Here is a 17955-nt window from a genome sequence, read left to right on the forward strand (position 1 = left end):
CTGCAGCAGTCACTCACTTCTATTTGTGCTCTTTAAGATTTATGAAAAACAAAATTAGATGGTGTGTGCGCAAATCCCAATTGCAATCTTTCCATTTTGGAAAAATATCTTCTTTATTCTCAAAGCAGGTATGCTGGAACCCTAAAACTCATGGCGAGCAAGCTGCAGTGTCAAATAGCTTTTCTTTTCCTGCGCCCTAAAACTCATGCAGAGCAAGCCTCAGCCTGTGGCATATTCTCCATCACATTCTTCATTCAACATCATGCATCTCGAGAAAATGGACGAGAAGCCCTGACTGCAGGAGTGCACGATGTATATTACCTTTTGAACCACATGGGAGAGCAGTTCCTTCACTCCTTCCCCAAAAAAGGTACCCTTGCTTCGATCAGTGCTCTAATAATCTATTTGTTTCTTCACTTGGACTTTTCTCGAAGTTTATTGTATATTCTTGACTTGTGTTCTCAAGATTTGATTATTTCCATTGGATGATTAATCATCCAAAGGAATTTAGAAGAGGTCAATCTAGATATTCAGATTGGTTTTTATTATTGTACAAATAATTTATAAGTCTTCCTTGGGAATCTATCCTTATTATCTATATCTAAATATCCAAAAGATTGACGCTTTGTTGTTATGAACATCTCAAGAACACTATGCAAGACTTTTTTTTTTTTTTGGCTCGAGAACTTTTTTTTTTTTTTACCATTTGCAATTCTTGCGTGTTTACTTTTCTAAACCTCAGAACCTTCGAGTATTGTCTCCTTAATTGATCCTCGTAATCCCTGCGACTAATTAACAACGCATAGATTTTTAAAGTGGCCCTGTTCAAACTCTTAGTCAGCTGATCATGCTTGTTCATTTTTTATGCACCTTTTAAGATTCCTCTAACTGGACCCCTTCTGTGGTCTAAACATCATAAACGTGTCAGAACAAGCATCTGGATTAGGGGTGTAAACGAATCGAATCGAGCCGAATATGCTGAAAAATTTAAGGCTCGAATTCGGCTCGAAATAAGTGTATTCGAGCTCGAGCTCGATTCGAAGCTCGAAAAATTTAAAATGTTTGGTTCGAGTTCGGTTCGAATTAGGGTTCGAGTTCGAATTCGGCTCGAAATATTCGAACATGTTCGCGAACTATTCGAATTATAACTCGAAAATAGGTTCGAAAGGCTCGAAATTTATTTATTTAATATATATTTAACTTATATTAATAAATATTAAGGCTCGTGAACGGCTCGCGAGCGGCTCGAACAATATAATTTGGGCTCGAGTTCGGCTCGAAAAAAAGTTCGAACATGTTCGAGTTCGGCTCGAATTCGATAAATTCGAATACGAATCGAATATTTTTCGAGCCGGCTCGAAAAGCTCGCGAGCCGGCTCGATTCGTTTGCAGCCCTAATCTGGATAGCGCTAACCTCGTGATTAAGCATTAATCCGAAAGTAATATTATTTTTATTATGAATTCTGTCCTCTGTAAAGTTTGATTGATTAATATGGATGGACGTACGTGGACTCAAAAAGAAGGATAAAGTTTCATATTGTTTGATAGCATCAGTAGCGGAGTGACAAATATAAGCCAGTGTTGTTCTGGCCCCATGCTTATAGAGCCGGGGAAGGATAATATATCTTAATCTGGCAGATCTAACTAAGTAGTAGCTATATAGCTATATACTATCAAAGCTCAGGACTGCACCATTGAGTCATTTATTGAGCCCATATGTCAATTATATATATTTTATATAATTTATAATAAAAATGGAAAACTTAAATTTAGGTTGACTCTACTTTACTAAGTGGTGTGATCAAACTGACTAGTACTGAGTCCATGTTGGCCTCTATCGAAGTCAATTATTTCTATGAATTGATATCCAAATTCTCATAGGCGTATAAGGTTTAGGGAACTTAGTACTGGATCTATTGGTTTAGAAACATGCAGTTTGTTGTATATCTAGAAATGGTACATTTTTTTAGATCTAGTGTCACATACAAGTTTGACATGACAAATTTGCTGAAGATATTCATCATAAAATTGTTTTTTAAGCTGCAATTTGGTCCTTATCATTCCTGTAACTAAATGAGTTTGTTGAATGATATCTTGGGAAGTCTAAATCACTAAACCATTGTATAGAAGCCTAGCACAATTATCAGTGGCTTGATACCTAATTACATGCATATGCAAAATCGTTGATGTTTGCTATGAAATTGTAATAGCCAAGATAGGAGCAGGTTTAGAAGAGTTAAAAGTGTTGAGGTAGATTGTTTGAAATCTTCATGTGCTATATTGGTTTCCTTGGCATGATATTGGCAGGTTTTGTGAGGTAAGAAGCAAAATAAGAGTGCAGATACCTATGAGATAAGATTATTTCCGCATTCTCCTGAACATTGTCTCGAACCGAGTCATGCATCAGATAATAGGATGTCTATGCATATGCATGAGATTCACCACATCACATATATAAATGTTACATATTTCTCTAGAGTCAGTTTACTTGGATGTAAGACACCAGGGGGAAAAGAAAAGTGATATAATAATGTACATAATGATGGAGCTTCGTATGTACTTTTGTGAGCCTTTCTTCCCCCTTCTCTCACCCTCTTGAATTTCCATCCAAGTAAACACAGCCTTAATCTTCAATTGACTTGCTCTAATGATATTGATTTTTACTTCAACCAAATTTAATATATTTATGAATGAACTAGATGAGAATAATATTATAAATATTCTTTAATATAATCTCAATATGACAGATGAACAAAATAAAGGATTAATAGATAAAACTATATTTATAAAGACATTATATTTATTAGTTTACATAGGTTTGTTTTTTTGTATCGTGTAGTTTGGATTTTCTCAAGCATTCAGACACAGGTTGCTTGCACATTATTAATCTATAACTATCAGCTTTAATTTCTGGTTTTAATTTTATATATATATATATATAAAACAAGGGGCTCATATGTATTGTCTTAGTGCATATGCACCAGAAAGTATACTGATCGCATACACTTTTTTAAATCATTTTTTGAAAACTGTGAAAAACAAGATGTTTTTTCTCCAGATATTTAAATTGAGCTCAAGCTCAGATTCTTAGGGAAAATACAATCACATTCATTTCATTTCACCAATAATTTCAGGTATTGGTGGGTGGTCCAACCAAGGACTAAAGTATCGGTACCAGTTTTGGCCTCAAGCATGAGCTGCACAGCATTAGAGCTGACTTATATCAATTATCAACACATTGATCAATCGTTGAGGTAAAAATCCGTTTAGAGTACTTTACAGTAATCAACATCTTTGGCATGCACTCCAAGTTAGTTCTGGCTCAAATCAAAATGCTTCCGTCAATTTTTTTCCTTCATTTTATTGTTGCTAGTATGGTAGCAAATTTAGGAATATTTTTTTTAATCCATTTTCGATAATGGGTGAAATTTTCCAGAATACCAGAATAACAATTGATTGTTTAGAGCCCAAATGGACAATTTGGATTTATTGCTTAGAGATATATCTGCAGGGAATTTTTGTTTTTATGGTTATTTGACTTCTGAGAGAAGGGTGCAGCAACCTAGAAGGCTAAAAAGTAGCTTCAAGGGCTGAAGTATTCACTCTAGGGAATCGGACCTTAAACTATTCCTAATAAGAAATGGGGATTTGCCATCTGCTACTATATAATTCTTTTAACACTTTATTTAACCGTCCTCGCTGCCTATTAGCTCAAATCCATATTTCTGAGAACTGGCTTTCTTTTCTTCCATTTTATCCACTGAAGTGTGGTGCATTCATAGTTTTGCATTCTTCGACAAGAACAAGGCAGGCTTTCGAGTCTAATTTCATTGGCTAAGAGATCCTCAAGGGGTTCTTTGTGTCTGGTTAGATTAGAGCCATGGGAGTAAGGAACATAAAACACTTGAACTAGTTTTGAGTTCCCCTTCAAGAATCCTTGTTTGATGTTATTTCTTGGATTTAGATCTTCAGCTGGGTGCAAAACAAGTTCAACGGAAGGCAGGAGAAGAGATTTGATGCAGGAACGTGCTCAGTCCATTGTAAGTGATGCTTACATCTCTCAGGAAAAATGTGCTACTTAATTTTCTTCGATTGGCTACTAAATCTTGCATCCTTTTAATTATATTCCTGTAAAATGTAGAAATACATGTGCTGCTATGATATGTAGGAGTTCAATCTTTAGATGCACTTTTCGTATTTATTTGCAACAATAGTGGGTGAAGCACAAATTTGAAAATGCTGCATTCTTGAACATTGTTAAATATTTGAATTGTTATCACTTATCCTAAAGGTTTGAGATGTTAAGAAATGACTATATTTATAGTATTATGGTATAACATCCCTCATGATTAAGCTGATTTAGGCATGTATGAATGTGGACAAACCACAAGATAGTGCAAGACAACCTTTGATATTGCACAAATGGATCATTACTGAGTGACTAAATAATCGAAGAACAACCTTTGAGTAATGGATCATTACTCAACTTCTATGGCTTGTATTATTAGGTGAACATAATTTTAACAGTCAATTAAACTGTTAAAGATGCCCAACTGATAGATTTGACTTTTGTAATGTTTTTCTGAGAAATTTTAGTTGAAAATGTAGTAAAACATCGATCAAACCATCTCATTGCATTGTTGAGAGAAAAATTCATATGCACTAACATGTTCTTCAGATAATTCTATGCCTGATGATCTAAAAGAACATAATGGCATACCGCATGCATTGCTTGCAATTGGCACACTTGGGGATAATGAGTTGAAGGAAGAACCTCAGCAAGATGACCAGCCTCAGAACCTGGATTCCTCAGACAAATTATCTGATTTCACCGTTGAAGACGCTAACAAATTACAAAAGGAACTAAAAAAGCTATTCTCACACAAGTCCAAGTCCAAGACTAATGTTGGATTGGGGATGGGCGAAGAAGATAGAGCCAATTTGCCATTGAACAGATTCCTAAATTGTCCGTCAAGCTTGGAGGTGGCCAGGACTGTTAGTGCAAAATTTGAGTCATTGGAGAATGAAAACAGTGGTGATCTGTCACCAATCACCAAGCTCATACTATACAAACTGAAAGATGTGTTGTTGGGTAACCACACCACCATTAAGAAAAAATCTATTCCCTTTCTTCTGAAGAAGATGTTTATGTGTGGCAGTGGCTTTGCACCAGCTCCAAGCTTAAGAGATCCCGTAATTGAGTCGAGGATGGACAAAGTATGTTTTCATGCATCATTTTTTCTTTTCTTTTTTTTGCTTGTTTTTTGATACAGACAACTGAGCACAAATTGAATGAATAGATCTTAAGAGGAATTCTCTCAAAGGCAATTTGCCAGCACTGTTCTGCTCCAATTTCATCAAAGAAATATCTAAAGAATAAACAAAAAGAGCAAGTACACAAAGAGGAAGAGGAGTGTAGGAAGAAAGCTAAATCAAAATGGGTCAAAACAGATTCAGAGTGTGAGTTCGACCATCACTGCTACAATGTTTTCTTCATGTTTTAATTTTTTAAAAGTGTATTCATGGATTGATTGTGTTTACCTTGCCTCCAGTTATTGTTCTCGAAATCTAGCAACCAATTCTTGAAGATGAACTTGGTAAGTTTGCATAAGATGACACTGCAAATTTGATGTTCTTCAAAAGCCTAAAAAAATTTTGTATATAATACGAGCGAACCTTCTACACAGGTTTGTGCAGGTATGCAATGGAAAGACAGCTATGTGCATTGGAAAGATTGGAACCTGATGAGGAGAAGAAAAAACTCAAATGTTGCACTGAATAAGCAACGAATGATTCGTTATTGGGACTGCAGCTTCTCAATGACATATATGAGTGTGATTCTGAACAAAATGCACAATTCGTATAATTAATTGGTGATTTCTGCAATGCATTTCTTTGAATATTCTGTGCATCGTTTGAAGAGTCATCAGTTGTGCATACCTAAAGGGAGTTGAGAATTAGTAAAGAAGCTTGTAAGATATGCTTCTATCAGAGTGTCTTTCTTTTTTCTGATACTCTATGCTCTAGCAAAGTAGTTGCGCTTATATTATTTGATAGTTTTGATCTTATTGTTCATGGTACTATCTTTTTGTTATGGCTGTTGATGACTTAATGTACACAGCTCCAGCCAGATAAGTGTTTAGAACCAGTGGTATAGACCAGCCCTTCAATTGAAGACAATGATAGGCAAGTGTTATAACCTTCCAGGGTCCACACCACATTGTAAGCCCGTTTCTATAACAGAGGTGGCAATGGGCTGAGTCAATAGGTCGAAGTCATCGTCAGCATATTTTAACCCTTTCCATGTCTGACATAGTCTAATCATGTACATGCCTGGCTCAAGGAGTGCAAACTTGGAAGTAGGCACCAAGTCAGATAGCCTCTACTTGTTCTTTGTTGGATCCGGGCTATCTAAGGTTTGCTTGGGTACATCCATCAGCATGCCTAACTAATCTAGTTGTGTGGATTAAAATTAAAAATAAATTTGATTCAATATATTTGTTAAATAGATTCAATTAAAACTAAATTATTTGTGGATTGACAAGACACAACTAATATATGATTCTTTGTCCCGGTGTAAATTTGTATACAATTACAAAATACACACACATTTAGTGTGTATTTATAAGTTATACTGTATACTGTGATTCTGTTCTTACAATTGCTTGACTGAAGAAGATAAAGGAGCTGGAAACCTCATAAACGTGGCCAGAAGAGCTTCAGAGAATGATCAGAGAACACATTACCTGAGTGCTTCTGTTAAATGATCAAGGTACTTGTAAATATTTGCTTTGCAAATCACCAGAGTCCAGGGTATATTAATCAGCCCTGACTTAACTTCCACAGACAGATGCAGATGAACTACTGCATAATCAAACAACCTTCTTGGGTGCAGATGAAGTAGGATTTGGGTGCAAAGATCGAGTTACTGCCATCCATGATCAGGTAAAAAGTTTGAGACCTTGTAGTCTTAATTCGACTTCATGTAGCAGAAACATACATTTGCTTGCCTTAAAATTTCAGATTAGCAGTATATGCATGTGGATCTATTGATTCTGATATTCTGAAACTGTTTTTTTTAATGAAAACTTGTATGTTTTTTTGAGGATTTTTCTTGATTTCTAGAAAAAAAAAACAGTTTTTTATATGTATTTTATCTTAAAGTTTTTTTTAATGTTACTTCATTGAGGATTAAGAACATCAACAAACAGCATCCACGGAACAAACAGTGGTAGAGTATTTAGAGGGAATAAAGTATTCAGAGGAGCAACTAAAAAAATAGAGTTTGAATCAAATATTTTAGAAGTTAATTTGGTGGAGCATATCTATCAATTATAAAAAAAAACAACAAGTATTTTATTATTTCAACCTAATTATTTTATTGTTTCAACTTATTGTTATCTAATTATTATGATTATATATTCATTATTATTAATGCAAAAGAGTGGAAAAATAATTAAAAAATAGATATTACAATTTTGAAAATTTTGAACAACCTACTGTACGAAAGATAATATACTTTATACAAAATATCCATTGTATTTAATAAATTATTGGCCTATTAAAAAAACTATGCAGATAATTTATTATGGTTAGATAGGTTTATTCATTTGGAAATTTACATATACAGATAAAATGATGCCTTTCTCCAAAATTTTAAATAATTTTAATTTCTGAACATTTTTTTATATATATTTAATTATAAAAAATATTATAAGGTTCATAGTTATCAATGAAACTAATATGTATCAATTGTTTTAAAGTTGTTTTAAAGTACACCAACTTCAAATATTAACTTAGTTTGATAATTATATTTGCATTACTAATTATGAAAATTATTTTAGACTGTTAATATTCACCGTGTCTTCAGGAAACATTATTTTTTTTGAAACTGTTGGGTTTTTAAAGTGAGTCTAATAAATTTTTGATTCATCAAAATATTTATATCCTAAAATTCTTGATATTTTATATTTTTAAAAGTTTATTACTGAATATTCTTAAAACATGACTGTATCATGAATATTGCAAATATATACAATGTAAAAATAGTGTAAAAAAATATTTTATCTATTTTTTAAAATATCAATGTCTGAAAATACTCAGCATTTTATATTTTAAAAACTAAACTTTTAATGGGGCATTCCGAGAATTGAACTCGGGACCTCTCGCACCCTAAGCGAGAATCATACCACTAGACCAAATGCCCTTGGTGTACAAAGGCTTTCTTAAAACATAAAATGATATTTTCATGAACAGTAGACAGTTTGTTCGAATCTCACCCAACCATCAAGATCTAATCTCGCCCGACAAGCAAGCAAGTGATCGTGTTAGAGGATGAAAAGAATACACGATTTTAGATGGTAATAAACGAGCACATTATTAATAGTTTAAAAATGTCATGTAGCTTGATGTTATTTGAAGTCAACACCATTCATTGCTGAACTAAAAGCCATTGGACAAAAGTAGCAGTTATTTTGATGAAGAAAGCATGAAACATGAGCAAATTGAGAATATGATTATATTGTAGTTTTTACTATAGTGATTGTGTGATGCTACGGAGAATCTCGCTGAATAATCAAATTGTAAGAAGAAGGAAAAAAAAAACAGAGGAATCGACAAAGTCCAAATGAACATAGATAACTATAGTCAAGCCTAAACAACCGTATAACGGTTAGAAGTATATATTTAACGTCAGATGAGATAATGATTATCTTACGGATTAATAAGAAGGAGAAATTGAATAGAAGATAAAAAGAAAATTTAAAGAAAATAAAGAGAAGTTCGTTATTTGTCTTAAAAAAAAATCAAACTTTATTAATAAATAAAGGATGATTCACAAATAAATATATAAGTATTTATATAAATTCTAGATTCTAACCCTAGTAAAAAAATCCTAATACAATTCATATTTTATAAAGAAAGCAAAGAAATTTTAAAAGAGAGGAAAATTTTGACTCATAATTCTAAAAATTCTAAATTGACTCAAATTAACAAAAAAAAAGAAATTATCAAAAAGATATAAAATATCAAAAATACTTTAAATATAAAAAAAATAAAAATATATATATCAAAAATAATAATAAAAAATCTACTAATCCTCTTATATCAATATCTAGTTCCACCAAACTTAAGGAATGAATCATAAATCCATCGAAAAAAATACGCAAAGAATCTAACTAGTAATCTTGAAATCCATTCACGAGGCATGAAGTCACTAGATCACCAAGAACAACACCCTGATAGCACCAAGCTCAATAGAACCTCCATTATCCTCCCGAATGAAAAAAAAAAAAAATAATAATCACTTCATAGGATGGAAAGAGGAATAAGATTGGGAGGTTTCCTACCAGCTCACCTCGAAATTGTTGTCTGATCGATCCTCCTACTCATGGCTAGTACCCTTCTCCTCGGCTCCGGAATCCATTTAGTACCGGGGGAGGGGGGGGGGGGGTGCTGGCTGTGATTAGTACCTCATCAAGCAGCAAGCGGAGATTGACAAAGATAGTGAAAAAGGAACGTTGGATAATTTTACCGAAGATAGTGTTGGAAAATTTGTTGCTGGGGATTTTGGTGAAAAATACTGAATTTATAAATTAAATTCAGACTTAAATATTGAGATGACCTAAGCAGATAATCTCAGGTCGTCAATCTTGAATGTCAGGCCAAGCTACTAGATTGTCAGGAATATTGTTGATTCGTATCGCTGAGTCCGAAAGTAAAGTCGTCGAGTCGGGAGTCAAAAGTTGAGACGGGAGTCGGAGTTGCCGAGTCGGGAAAGGAATTTACCGAGGGAGATGTCGAGGCCTACGCTCAACGCAGTTTTCTTAAAATATATTCGCTCCACCTCCGGCTGTGTTTCATGATTTTCTCGGGTTGTATTTCCTAAGATACAATGACAGAATTACACACACAACCAAGTATTAGTTGTTCGTGGCGAACTGAGAATGCACCCGAGTGCTATCATGAATAGTTTAGCTAATCGGATGCACGACTAAGAGGAAAGAATTGGGGAACGAAGATGGAGGAATTCTATTGCTTTTGCTTTCGCTTCTCTTCTCTCTACTCTTGCTCACAACCTCCTTTTATAGGAGGGCTCACCCATGGCTACAATGAATGACCGAATTATGACCATTCAATGTCGGGACATTACGGAATTGCCATTAATGGGTTTAATGTCGGTCATTATTGTCGGGACATTACAAAATCATCATTAATGGGTTTAATGTCGGCTATTAATTTTAGATTAATGCTTCCATTACACTCTTGAGCCAGTAGAAAAAAAATATTTAGGTGGTAAAATATTGATTTATTCACTTGGACAAATTTTGTCTTGATTGATCCGACATTCGATGCACGCAAGTTGTGCTTGCATATGAATCAACTTGATTTAGTGCAAATCCAGATCTCAAATTTGCACCCCACCCCCTACGTACCCATGCATGAGAGAGAGTCTCTTCTCATGCATTTGTTCACATCAATACATGTAAAATAATATAAATCAACCATAGTGCATTGAAGCTTCCAATGTGAGACTACACTCATACATAAAGGAGTCTCCTTCCTTTCCACCTTCTTTTCCATTCACATTTTTAACAATTCGCCATATGATTGGAAACACGGTATGTAATAACTGTTGAAATGTATACTAAAAGACTAGCTTTTTGTATAAACATTTACTTAGAAATAAGAATCATATTGGTCAATATCTACATTTATATGTTAAATGTAGTTGTTCAATTAATTTATATTGTAGATAACATGGTGTGTGGTGTCACACACAAAAGATTATGTTATCGGTTCTTTATGAATTATAAACAGTAGCTCACGACTAATATGGAAAGGAGCAAACCGTTGTAATAGTCGTAGTGTAATTAGATATTAGTTTATCTTGACTAATAAGTGTAAAGGTAAGTTCTTTTTATACTGACTTAATAAAAGAACAAAATTTTAGTTATTATGGAAGTGCGTGCTTTTAATCCTAATATAATAACAAGCACATATATTTAGTATTTATTTCTTTGACTTATCAAAGGGTAAGATTTAGCTCGATAAATCAATAGGCCCGATAAGTTGGGAAATGATATTACTTATAGTGTGTGTTGTTAATTATAGAAGGAAACTGTGTCATAATAATCTAGGTTGATAATGTCCCCAAGAGGAGCTCATAAGGATTGTCATATTAAACCCTTTAGGTGGACTTAGTCTGACACGACAATAAGGTTGAGTGGTACTACTCTTGGACTAAGATATTAATTAAAGAGAGTTGTCAGTAACTCATTTAATTAGTGGACATTCGACATCTTAAACACAGGGAGACTAACACACTCATAATAAGAAGGAGCCCAAAATGTAATTTGGGATTTGTACGGTAGTTCAATAATAATTCTTTAGTGGTATGAATTATTATTGATGAAATTAAGTTGGGTGTTCGGGGCGAACACGGGAAGCTTAATTTCATCGAGAGACCAAAACCAATTCTTCCTCTCGGTCCCTATCGTAGTCTCTTATTTATAAAGTATTATACCCATATATACCCACCTTTATACCCATCCTAATGGGGTCGGCCAAGCTAGCTTGGAATATACCCACCTTTATACCCATCCTAATGGGGCCGGCCAAGCTAACTTGGAACCCAAGCTAGGGGCCGGCCAAGACCAATAGGATGAGCCAAGTATGTGGCCAGCCAATGCTTGGAGCCCAAGCATGGTGTGGTCGGCCCTAAGAAAATTAAAAGGATTTTTATTTTTAAATTTTTCTTATGTGGATTCCATAGGTTTAAAAGAGAGTTTAAAATTTAAATTTTTCCTTTTGTAGCTTTCTACAAAAGATTGAGAAAAGATTTGATATCTTTCCTTATTTATAGATTGAAAGGAAGATTTTAATTTTGTTAAATTTTCCCTTTTTGTAACCATGTTCATGATTTAAAAAGAGAGTTTAAAATTAAATATTTTCTTTTATAAGTTTCTACAAAAGATTAAGAAAAGATTTGATATCTTTTCTTATTTGTAGATGGTAAGGAGATTTTAATTTTAAAGATAACTTTCCTTTTTGGAAATCATCTACATATTTTAATAGAGAAATTTTAATTTATATATTTCCTTTTATAACTAACCATTAAGGGGATAAATTATTAGAGAATTTTTTATTTTAAAATTTCCGGAAACAAATTAGGAAGTTTTAATTCTTGTTAAAACTTTCCTTGTTTGGGATTATGAGGTGGCTGGCCATATTGTTTTAAGAAAAGGAAATAAGTTTTAATTAATTAAATTTTCCTTTTCATGGCAAAGAAAATAAGGAAGATTTTATTTAATTTTTCCTTATTTGCTAAGACCAAGAATTATAAAAGAGGGGGTAGGGGTGGCTTCATGGCTAAGAACTCTATTCTATTCTCCTCCTCTTTTCCTTGGTGGTGTGGTCGGCCCTTCTAGTTCTCCCTTCTCCTTTTTCTTTCTTCTCCTTGGCCGAAACTCTTCATCCTTTGGAGCTTAGAAGGTGGCCGTATATTGCTTGGAGAAAAAGGAGAGAAAGGAGGCTTTGTTTCTTACATCCCTTGGAGCTTGGTGGTGGTGGCCGAACCTCTACATCCTTGGAGGAGTTTTTGGTGGCCGAAACTTGGTGAGGAAGAAGAAGGGCTTGGGTGGTTCTCATCTCGGTAGATAGTTGCCCACACAACGCCCGAGATAAGAAGATGAATACAGTAGAAGATCAAGATGTCATTGTATACAAAGAAAGGTATAACTAGTAATTATTTTCCACATCATGCTAGTTTTTCTTTGTATGAATTCCAAACACAAGAGGCAAATGATTCTAGATTTTTGAATTAGATATTCGAAGTTGTGTTTTTTTTTATTTTTTCGATCTTGTGATTCGATTGTTCTTTTTGGTTAAACCTAATGTTATTTTAGGAAATTAAATATTGAATTTCGTTAAGAGGCTTTGTCGAGGCAGTGGTGGATGCTCCCATACCCAAGAAGGCCATGTGCCTCGCCATGTTTGACCTGAGAGCAAATTTTTGAAATAAATATTTAATTGAATTTATAACATAGGTGGATTTGGATCAATAATGTTAAGCATCGTTTGCGATCCAAATCTAAACCATTAAGAACAGATAAGTTAAATTTGGAATCAATAATGTTAAGTTCCATTTACGGTTCCTAATTTAATTTCTAAAGAACATAATAGGTTGTTTAGGAAAGGTTCGACACTTGTACAAAATTTTTGTACAGTGAAACCGGTACGATCTTCCTAGGACCAACCAACAATAACATTCAACAATTGAGTCCAGTGTATGACAAGTGTGTTTTACCCTTTGAGCATTTCCTTGTGAAGATATGTTTGTTTACTGGCTGACAATATATACGATGTCTTTTAACTATTCTGTCGTTTATGTAAGTATTGACATATCTCACCCAGGACTCTCGTTGATGCAACTTAGTTCTCATGAGTGTGTTCATTCTTCACTACAACAAAATATGTTAATTAACTATTAGAATGTATACTAAAAGCCTAGCTTTTGTATAAATATGTATTTTGAAATAAGAATCATGATTGGTCAAATATCTTCATTTATGTTAAATATAGTTGTTCATTTAATTTATATTATAGATAACATGGAGTGTGGTGTCACACAGAAGATCATGTTATCAGTTCGATATAAATTATAAATATTAGCTCACAACCAAAATGGATATGGATAAACCATTGGAACGGTCGTAATGTGATTTAGTATTAGTTTATTTTGACTATAAAATTACACTAGTACACTCTGAGTGTATTGAGCAGGACCATTTGAGGTTGTTCTTTTATACTGATTGCATAAAAGAACAGGACCTCTGTTATTATGGAAGTGCATACTCTTAATCTTGATATAATGACAAACACATATATTTAGTATTTATTTCTTTAATTTATCAATGTGTGAAATTTAGTTCATTAAATCAATAGGCCCGATAAGTTGGGAAATAATATTATTTATATGGTGTGTTGTTAATTATAAAAGGAAGCTGTGTCCTAATTATCTAGGTTAATGATGTCCTCTTGAGGAGCTCATGAGGATTGTCATGTAAACCCTGCAAGTGGACTTAGTCTGGCATGACAATAAAGTTGAGTGGTACTACTCTTAGAGCTAGATATTAATTAAGTGAGTGTCAGTAACTCATTTAATTAATAGACATTCGATATCTTAAATATAGGGAGGTTAACGCATTCATGATAAGAAGGAGCCCATAATATAATTTGGGAATGGTGTGGTAGTTCAATAATAACTCTTTAGTGGTATGAGTTATTATTAATGAACTTGAGTTGGGTGTTCGGGGCGAACATGGAAAGCTCGAGCTCATCTGGAGACCAAAGTCAATTCCTCCTCTAGGTCCCTATTGTAGCATCTTATATAAAGTCTTATATCCACCCAAAGCTCAGCTTCTTAAGCGCCTAAGCTAGGGCCGACCAAGCCTTGCTTGGTGTCCAAGCAAGGGGCCGGCCAAGCCAAGCTTGGAGTCCAAGCTAGGGCCGGCCAAGACTTGCTTGGTGCCCAAGCAAGGGGTCGACCACACATAAACTAGACAAGGAAATTTTATTTTTTGTTAAAATCTTTCCTTTATTGAGATCCATAAAAAGTATTTAAAAGAATGATTTTAATTATAAAATTTTCCTTTTTAGATCGGTCATAAAAGAAAATAAAAGGAGTTTTATCTTGTTAAATCTTTCCTTTTATAGAAATTCATAAAAGAGATTTAAAAGAGAGATTTTAATTATTGAAATCTTTTCTTTTATAAACATCTACAAAAGGATTTAAAAGAGAGATTTTAATTTTATAAAACATTCCTTTTATAGCTATCCACAAAAGGGATTTTAAAATAGATATTTTAATATTTGTTTAAAACCTTTCCTTGTTTGATGAAAGAAGTTTGGCCGGCCATGATAGAGAATTAAAAGGAAATTTTAATTTTGTTTTAAAACTTTCCTTTTTTGCATTCACCAAGGATTATAAAAGAAGAGGAGGCGGCGCCTTATGGTTTAACACATCTTCTATTCTCCTCTTCCCTTCCTTGGTGGTCGACCCTTCATTATCTTCTTTTCTTCTTCTTCTTTGTGGCTGGCGACATCAAGCTCGAAGTTTAATTGGTGGTTGGATACTTGGAGGTGAAGAAGAAGAGAAAGGAGGTTCCCTAGTTGTGATATCCGTTTGGTGGCCGAAAGCTTGGAAGGAAGAAGAAGGTTTGGGTGGATTTCATCTTGGTAGATTGTCGCCCACACGACGTCCAAGAGGAGGAGAGGAATATAATAGAAGATCAAGTGGTTATTAAATCTTCAAAGAAAGGTATAACTAATTATTAGTTTCCGTTTCATAATTAGTTCATATTTTTTGAATGGATCCTGAAATACCAACACAAGAGGCTATCGATTTTAGGCTATCGGTTTTGTGTTATCGATTTTGTGTTTCGATTTCATGTTTCGATCTTGTGCTTCTATTGAGGTCTCTTTAGTTAAACCGAGGGTTACTGTAAGAAGTTTAAACATTGAATTTCTTTGAAAGACTTTGTCTAGGAAGTGGTGGATGATCTCATACCCAAGAAGGCCTAGTGCCTCGCCATGTTTAACCTGGAAGCTAATCTTTGAAATAAATGTTTAATCATCTTCTGTAATATGGGTTAACTTCTGAAGAACACATCGGTTGAACATGGAGTAAAAATGTTAAGTTTCGTTTGCAATTCAAGTTTAACTTCTGAAGAGCAACTTGGATTAATAATGTTAAACATCGTTTGCAATTCAAGTTTAACTTCAGTAGGGCACATGAGTAGCTAGGAAAAGTTTTGTACTTGTACAAAATTTTTATATAGGGAAACAGAACGGAATCCAAGTATAGCAACCAACATTAATCATACTAAAAAGACAACGGATTTATAGAAAAACTGTTGACTTTTGACTTTTGACAACGGTTTGTATAAAACCATTGTGGGTATGTGTTTTTTTTTAATTTAACATAACGGTTTTATAAAAACCGTGGTAATTAGTGTTCTACGATGATGATTTTTATTAACTGTTGTCTATGAATATTTTTTTTTTAAAAAAAAGACAACAGTTATTTAAAATCATTATCGTTATGCGTGATTTTTTGGACCAATAGACAACGAATTTTTAAAATCGTTGTGTATTGATTTTTTTAACAACGGATTAATAATACGTTGTATAATGTTTTCTCTTAAAATAAAATTTCCTAATATTTTAATCTTTTATCACAAAGAAAGAGTTAGCTTCTCAGAAAATCTCTATTGCTCCTATCAGCGTGCCCTATCTCCTAATTGATTGATCGATCTTGCTTCTCCCTTTGCGTAGATCTTCAGTTAGCTTCCGTAGGTCTCTATTGCTCCTGTCGGTGGGCCCTAATCGATCCAAGAATGATTCTGGGATCTTGAACCAGTTAGCTGTCGTAGATATTACTCCCCAAAATCCAAGCGTGTGTGCATTTCGAAGACCCGATTTTCCTAACTCCCGATTGATGATCGTAAGTCTTCTTTGTGTATTGGTGTTTATTTGTGTTTGAGGTGAAGCAATCGATTGGGGTGTTTCTTGCAGGGTTGTTCTGGGAAGTAAGCACACCATGCTCACTGCTCTGTCATGATCGTCAAGAGGCCAAGCCCACCAAGTGATCGATCATATGTTGCATCACCTAAACTATTGCGTAGCTTAGTGTGTGTGATTGTTTGTCAAAAGAGACAAGCTTTGTGCCCCATTTATCTATAATTAACTCCATCTTTATCTTTACTTTATAATGTTCTTTACATCCCAGTAGCAGCAATAAGCAAAGTTTTAACCATAATGGGCTCGTTTAGATTTGCACTGCTTCATAATTTTCCTTGAGATCTAATTTATGATGTTGTCTTTTAGGGTCTGGAAGAAGGGTGGTATGATGGAGGAAGCATTTAATTAGCTTTGTTGTTCTGCTTGTTATATTATTTATAGGTATGAATCTTCACTATTTTATTGACCTGACCTAATGTATCGGACTTATGTCAACGTTGGTATCTAGTATATTTACTTATTATCCCTATGCTTGTATTTGCAAGCATGGTGCCGATCTGCTGTCAACATTGGTATTTACTTATTGACATATCCCCCTATGCTTGTATTTGCAAGCGCAACATTCACTTTTCTTGTTTTTAGCTTTTGATTTGTTTCATCATGCTCTTTGCTTGCTCTTTCTTCCTCAATGGGGTGGAAAAATCTGAATTTATATTTTTTGTATTTTCTTGAAGTGGCTACATGGTTTGGAAAGATTCAAATGAGCAAGCATTAGGACTAGTTTATGTGCATGTTCTGTTGCTGCCTCTTGATTGTAGAATCTGTTGGAGCAATCTGGGTACCCTAGGTTTTGATGTTTGGGCAAAAGTTTAAGTTAGGTTTATTGTTGTATTTGATATGCATTGTGAGTGTGCAGGATATATGTACAATAAGGTAAGTCCATTTGGCGGTGTAAGTCCAAGTGTGTAGCCTTGGCAACGTAAGTCCATTCGGCGTTGTAAGTCCAAGTGTGTAGTCTTGGCATCGTAAGTCCATTCGGTGGAGTAAGTCCAAGTGTGTAGCCTTGGCATCGTTTGCAGGATACACATGTGACTCAGGTTGACGGCTTCGGGTCCGGTGAAGGATGGAGCATCCGAGGGACCGTGGACAAGGCAACAAGGACAATGGCCGAGGGAAGCGACTTCGAGGCATACGTGAAGGATGGCATTGGGGACAAACCGCAGGCTTGGATGCATCCGAGAGACGAGAGCCAAAGGAAGTAAGCTTGAAGGCAAAAGGTCAAGGCTGCAAAGAAGAGTCAAATGAGTCGTGAGGGTACGAGTGCATGAGAGATTGTACTCGGAGTAAAATCCTAGTTTTAGGGGTTTACTGTAGCGACACTGTAGCAGTTACTGTAGCGTTAATGTAGCAGTCGACTGGTGCATGGACCAGTCG

The 17955-nt window shown here is 34.5% G+C and overlaps 1 protein-coding gene, 1 long non-coding RNA gene and 1 other non-coding gene across 4 annotated transcripts; 2 read left to right on the forward strand and 1 right to left on the reverse strand.

The window, feature by feature from the left end:
• Positions 1–54: 54 nt before the first annotated feature.
• Positions 55–5911, forward strand: LOC122029458 (protein NEGATIVE GRAVITROPIC RESPONSE OF ROOTS-like). Of its 2 annotated transcripts, XM_042588446.1 has the most exons (7): positions 55–370; positions 3135–3254; positions 3965–4040; positions 4679–5217; positions 5301–5460; positions 5553–5597; positions 5688–5911. In XM_042588446.1, exons 4-6 carry the CDS (start codon positions 4687–4689, stop codon positions 5570–5572), a joined length of 711 nt encoding a protein of 236 aa, XP_042444380.1. In that variant the 5' UTR covers positions 55–370; positions 3135–3254; positions 3965–4040; positions 4679–4686; the 3' UTR covers positions 5573–5597; positions 5688–5911. The 2 variants fall into 2 exon arrangements, with proteins under 2 accessions (XP_042444380.1, XP_042444379.1); XM_042588445.1 differs by lacking the exons at positions 55–370; positions 3135–3254 and adding an exon at positions 3350–3886.
• Positions 5912–8134: 2223 nt separating this feature from the next.
• TRNAP-AGG lies at positions 8135–8206 on the reverse strand. The gene has a single exon. It is a non-coding gene; the product is annotated as a tRNA-Pro (tRNA).
• Positions 8207–16259: 8053 nt separating this feature from the next.
• Positions 16260–16764, forward strand: LOC122030394. Its single transcript, XR_006125410.1, has 2 exons — positions 16260–16504; positions 16576–16764. It is a non-coding gene; the product is annotated as an uncharacterized LOC122030394 (long non-coding RNA).
• The last annotated feature ends 1191 nt before the right edge of the window (positions 16765–17955 follow it).

This window comes from Zingiber officinale, chromosome 10B (genome assembly GCF_018446385.1).
Source record: "Zingiber officinale cultivar Zhangliang chromosome 10B, Zo_v1.1, whole genome shotgun sequence".
Lineage (NCBI taxonomy): Eukaryota > Viridiplantae > Streptophyta > Magnoliopsida > Zingiberales > Zingiberaceae > Zingiber > Zingiber officinale.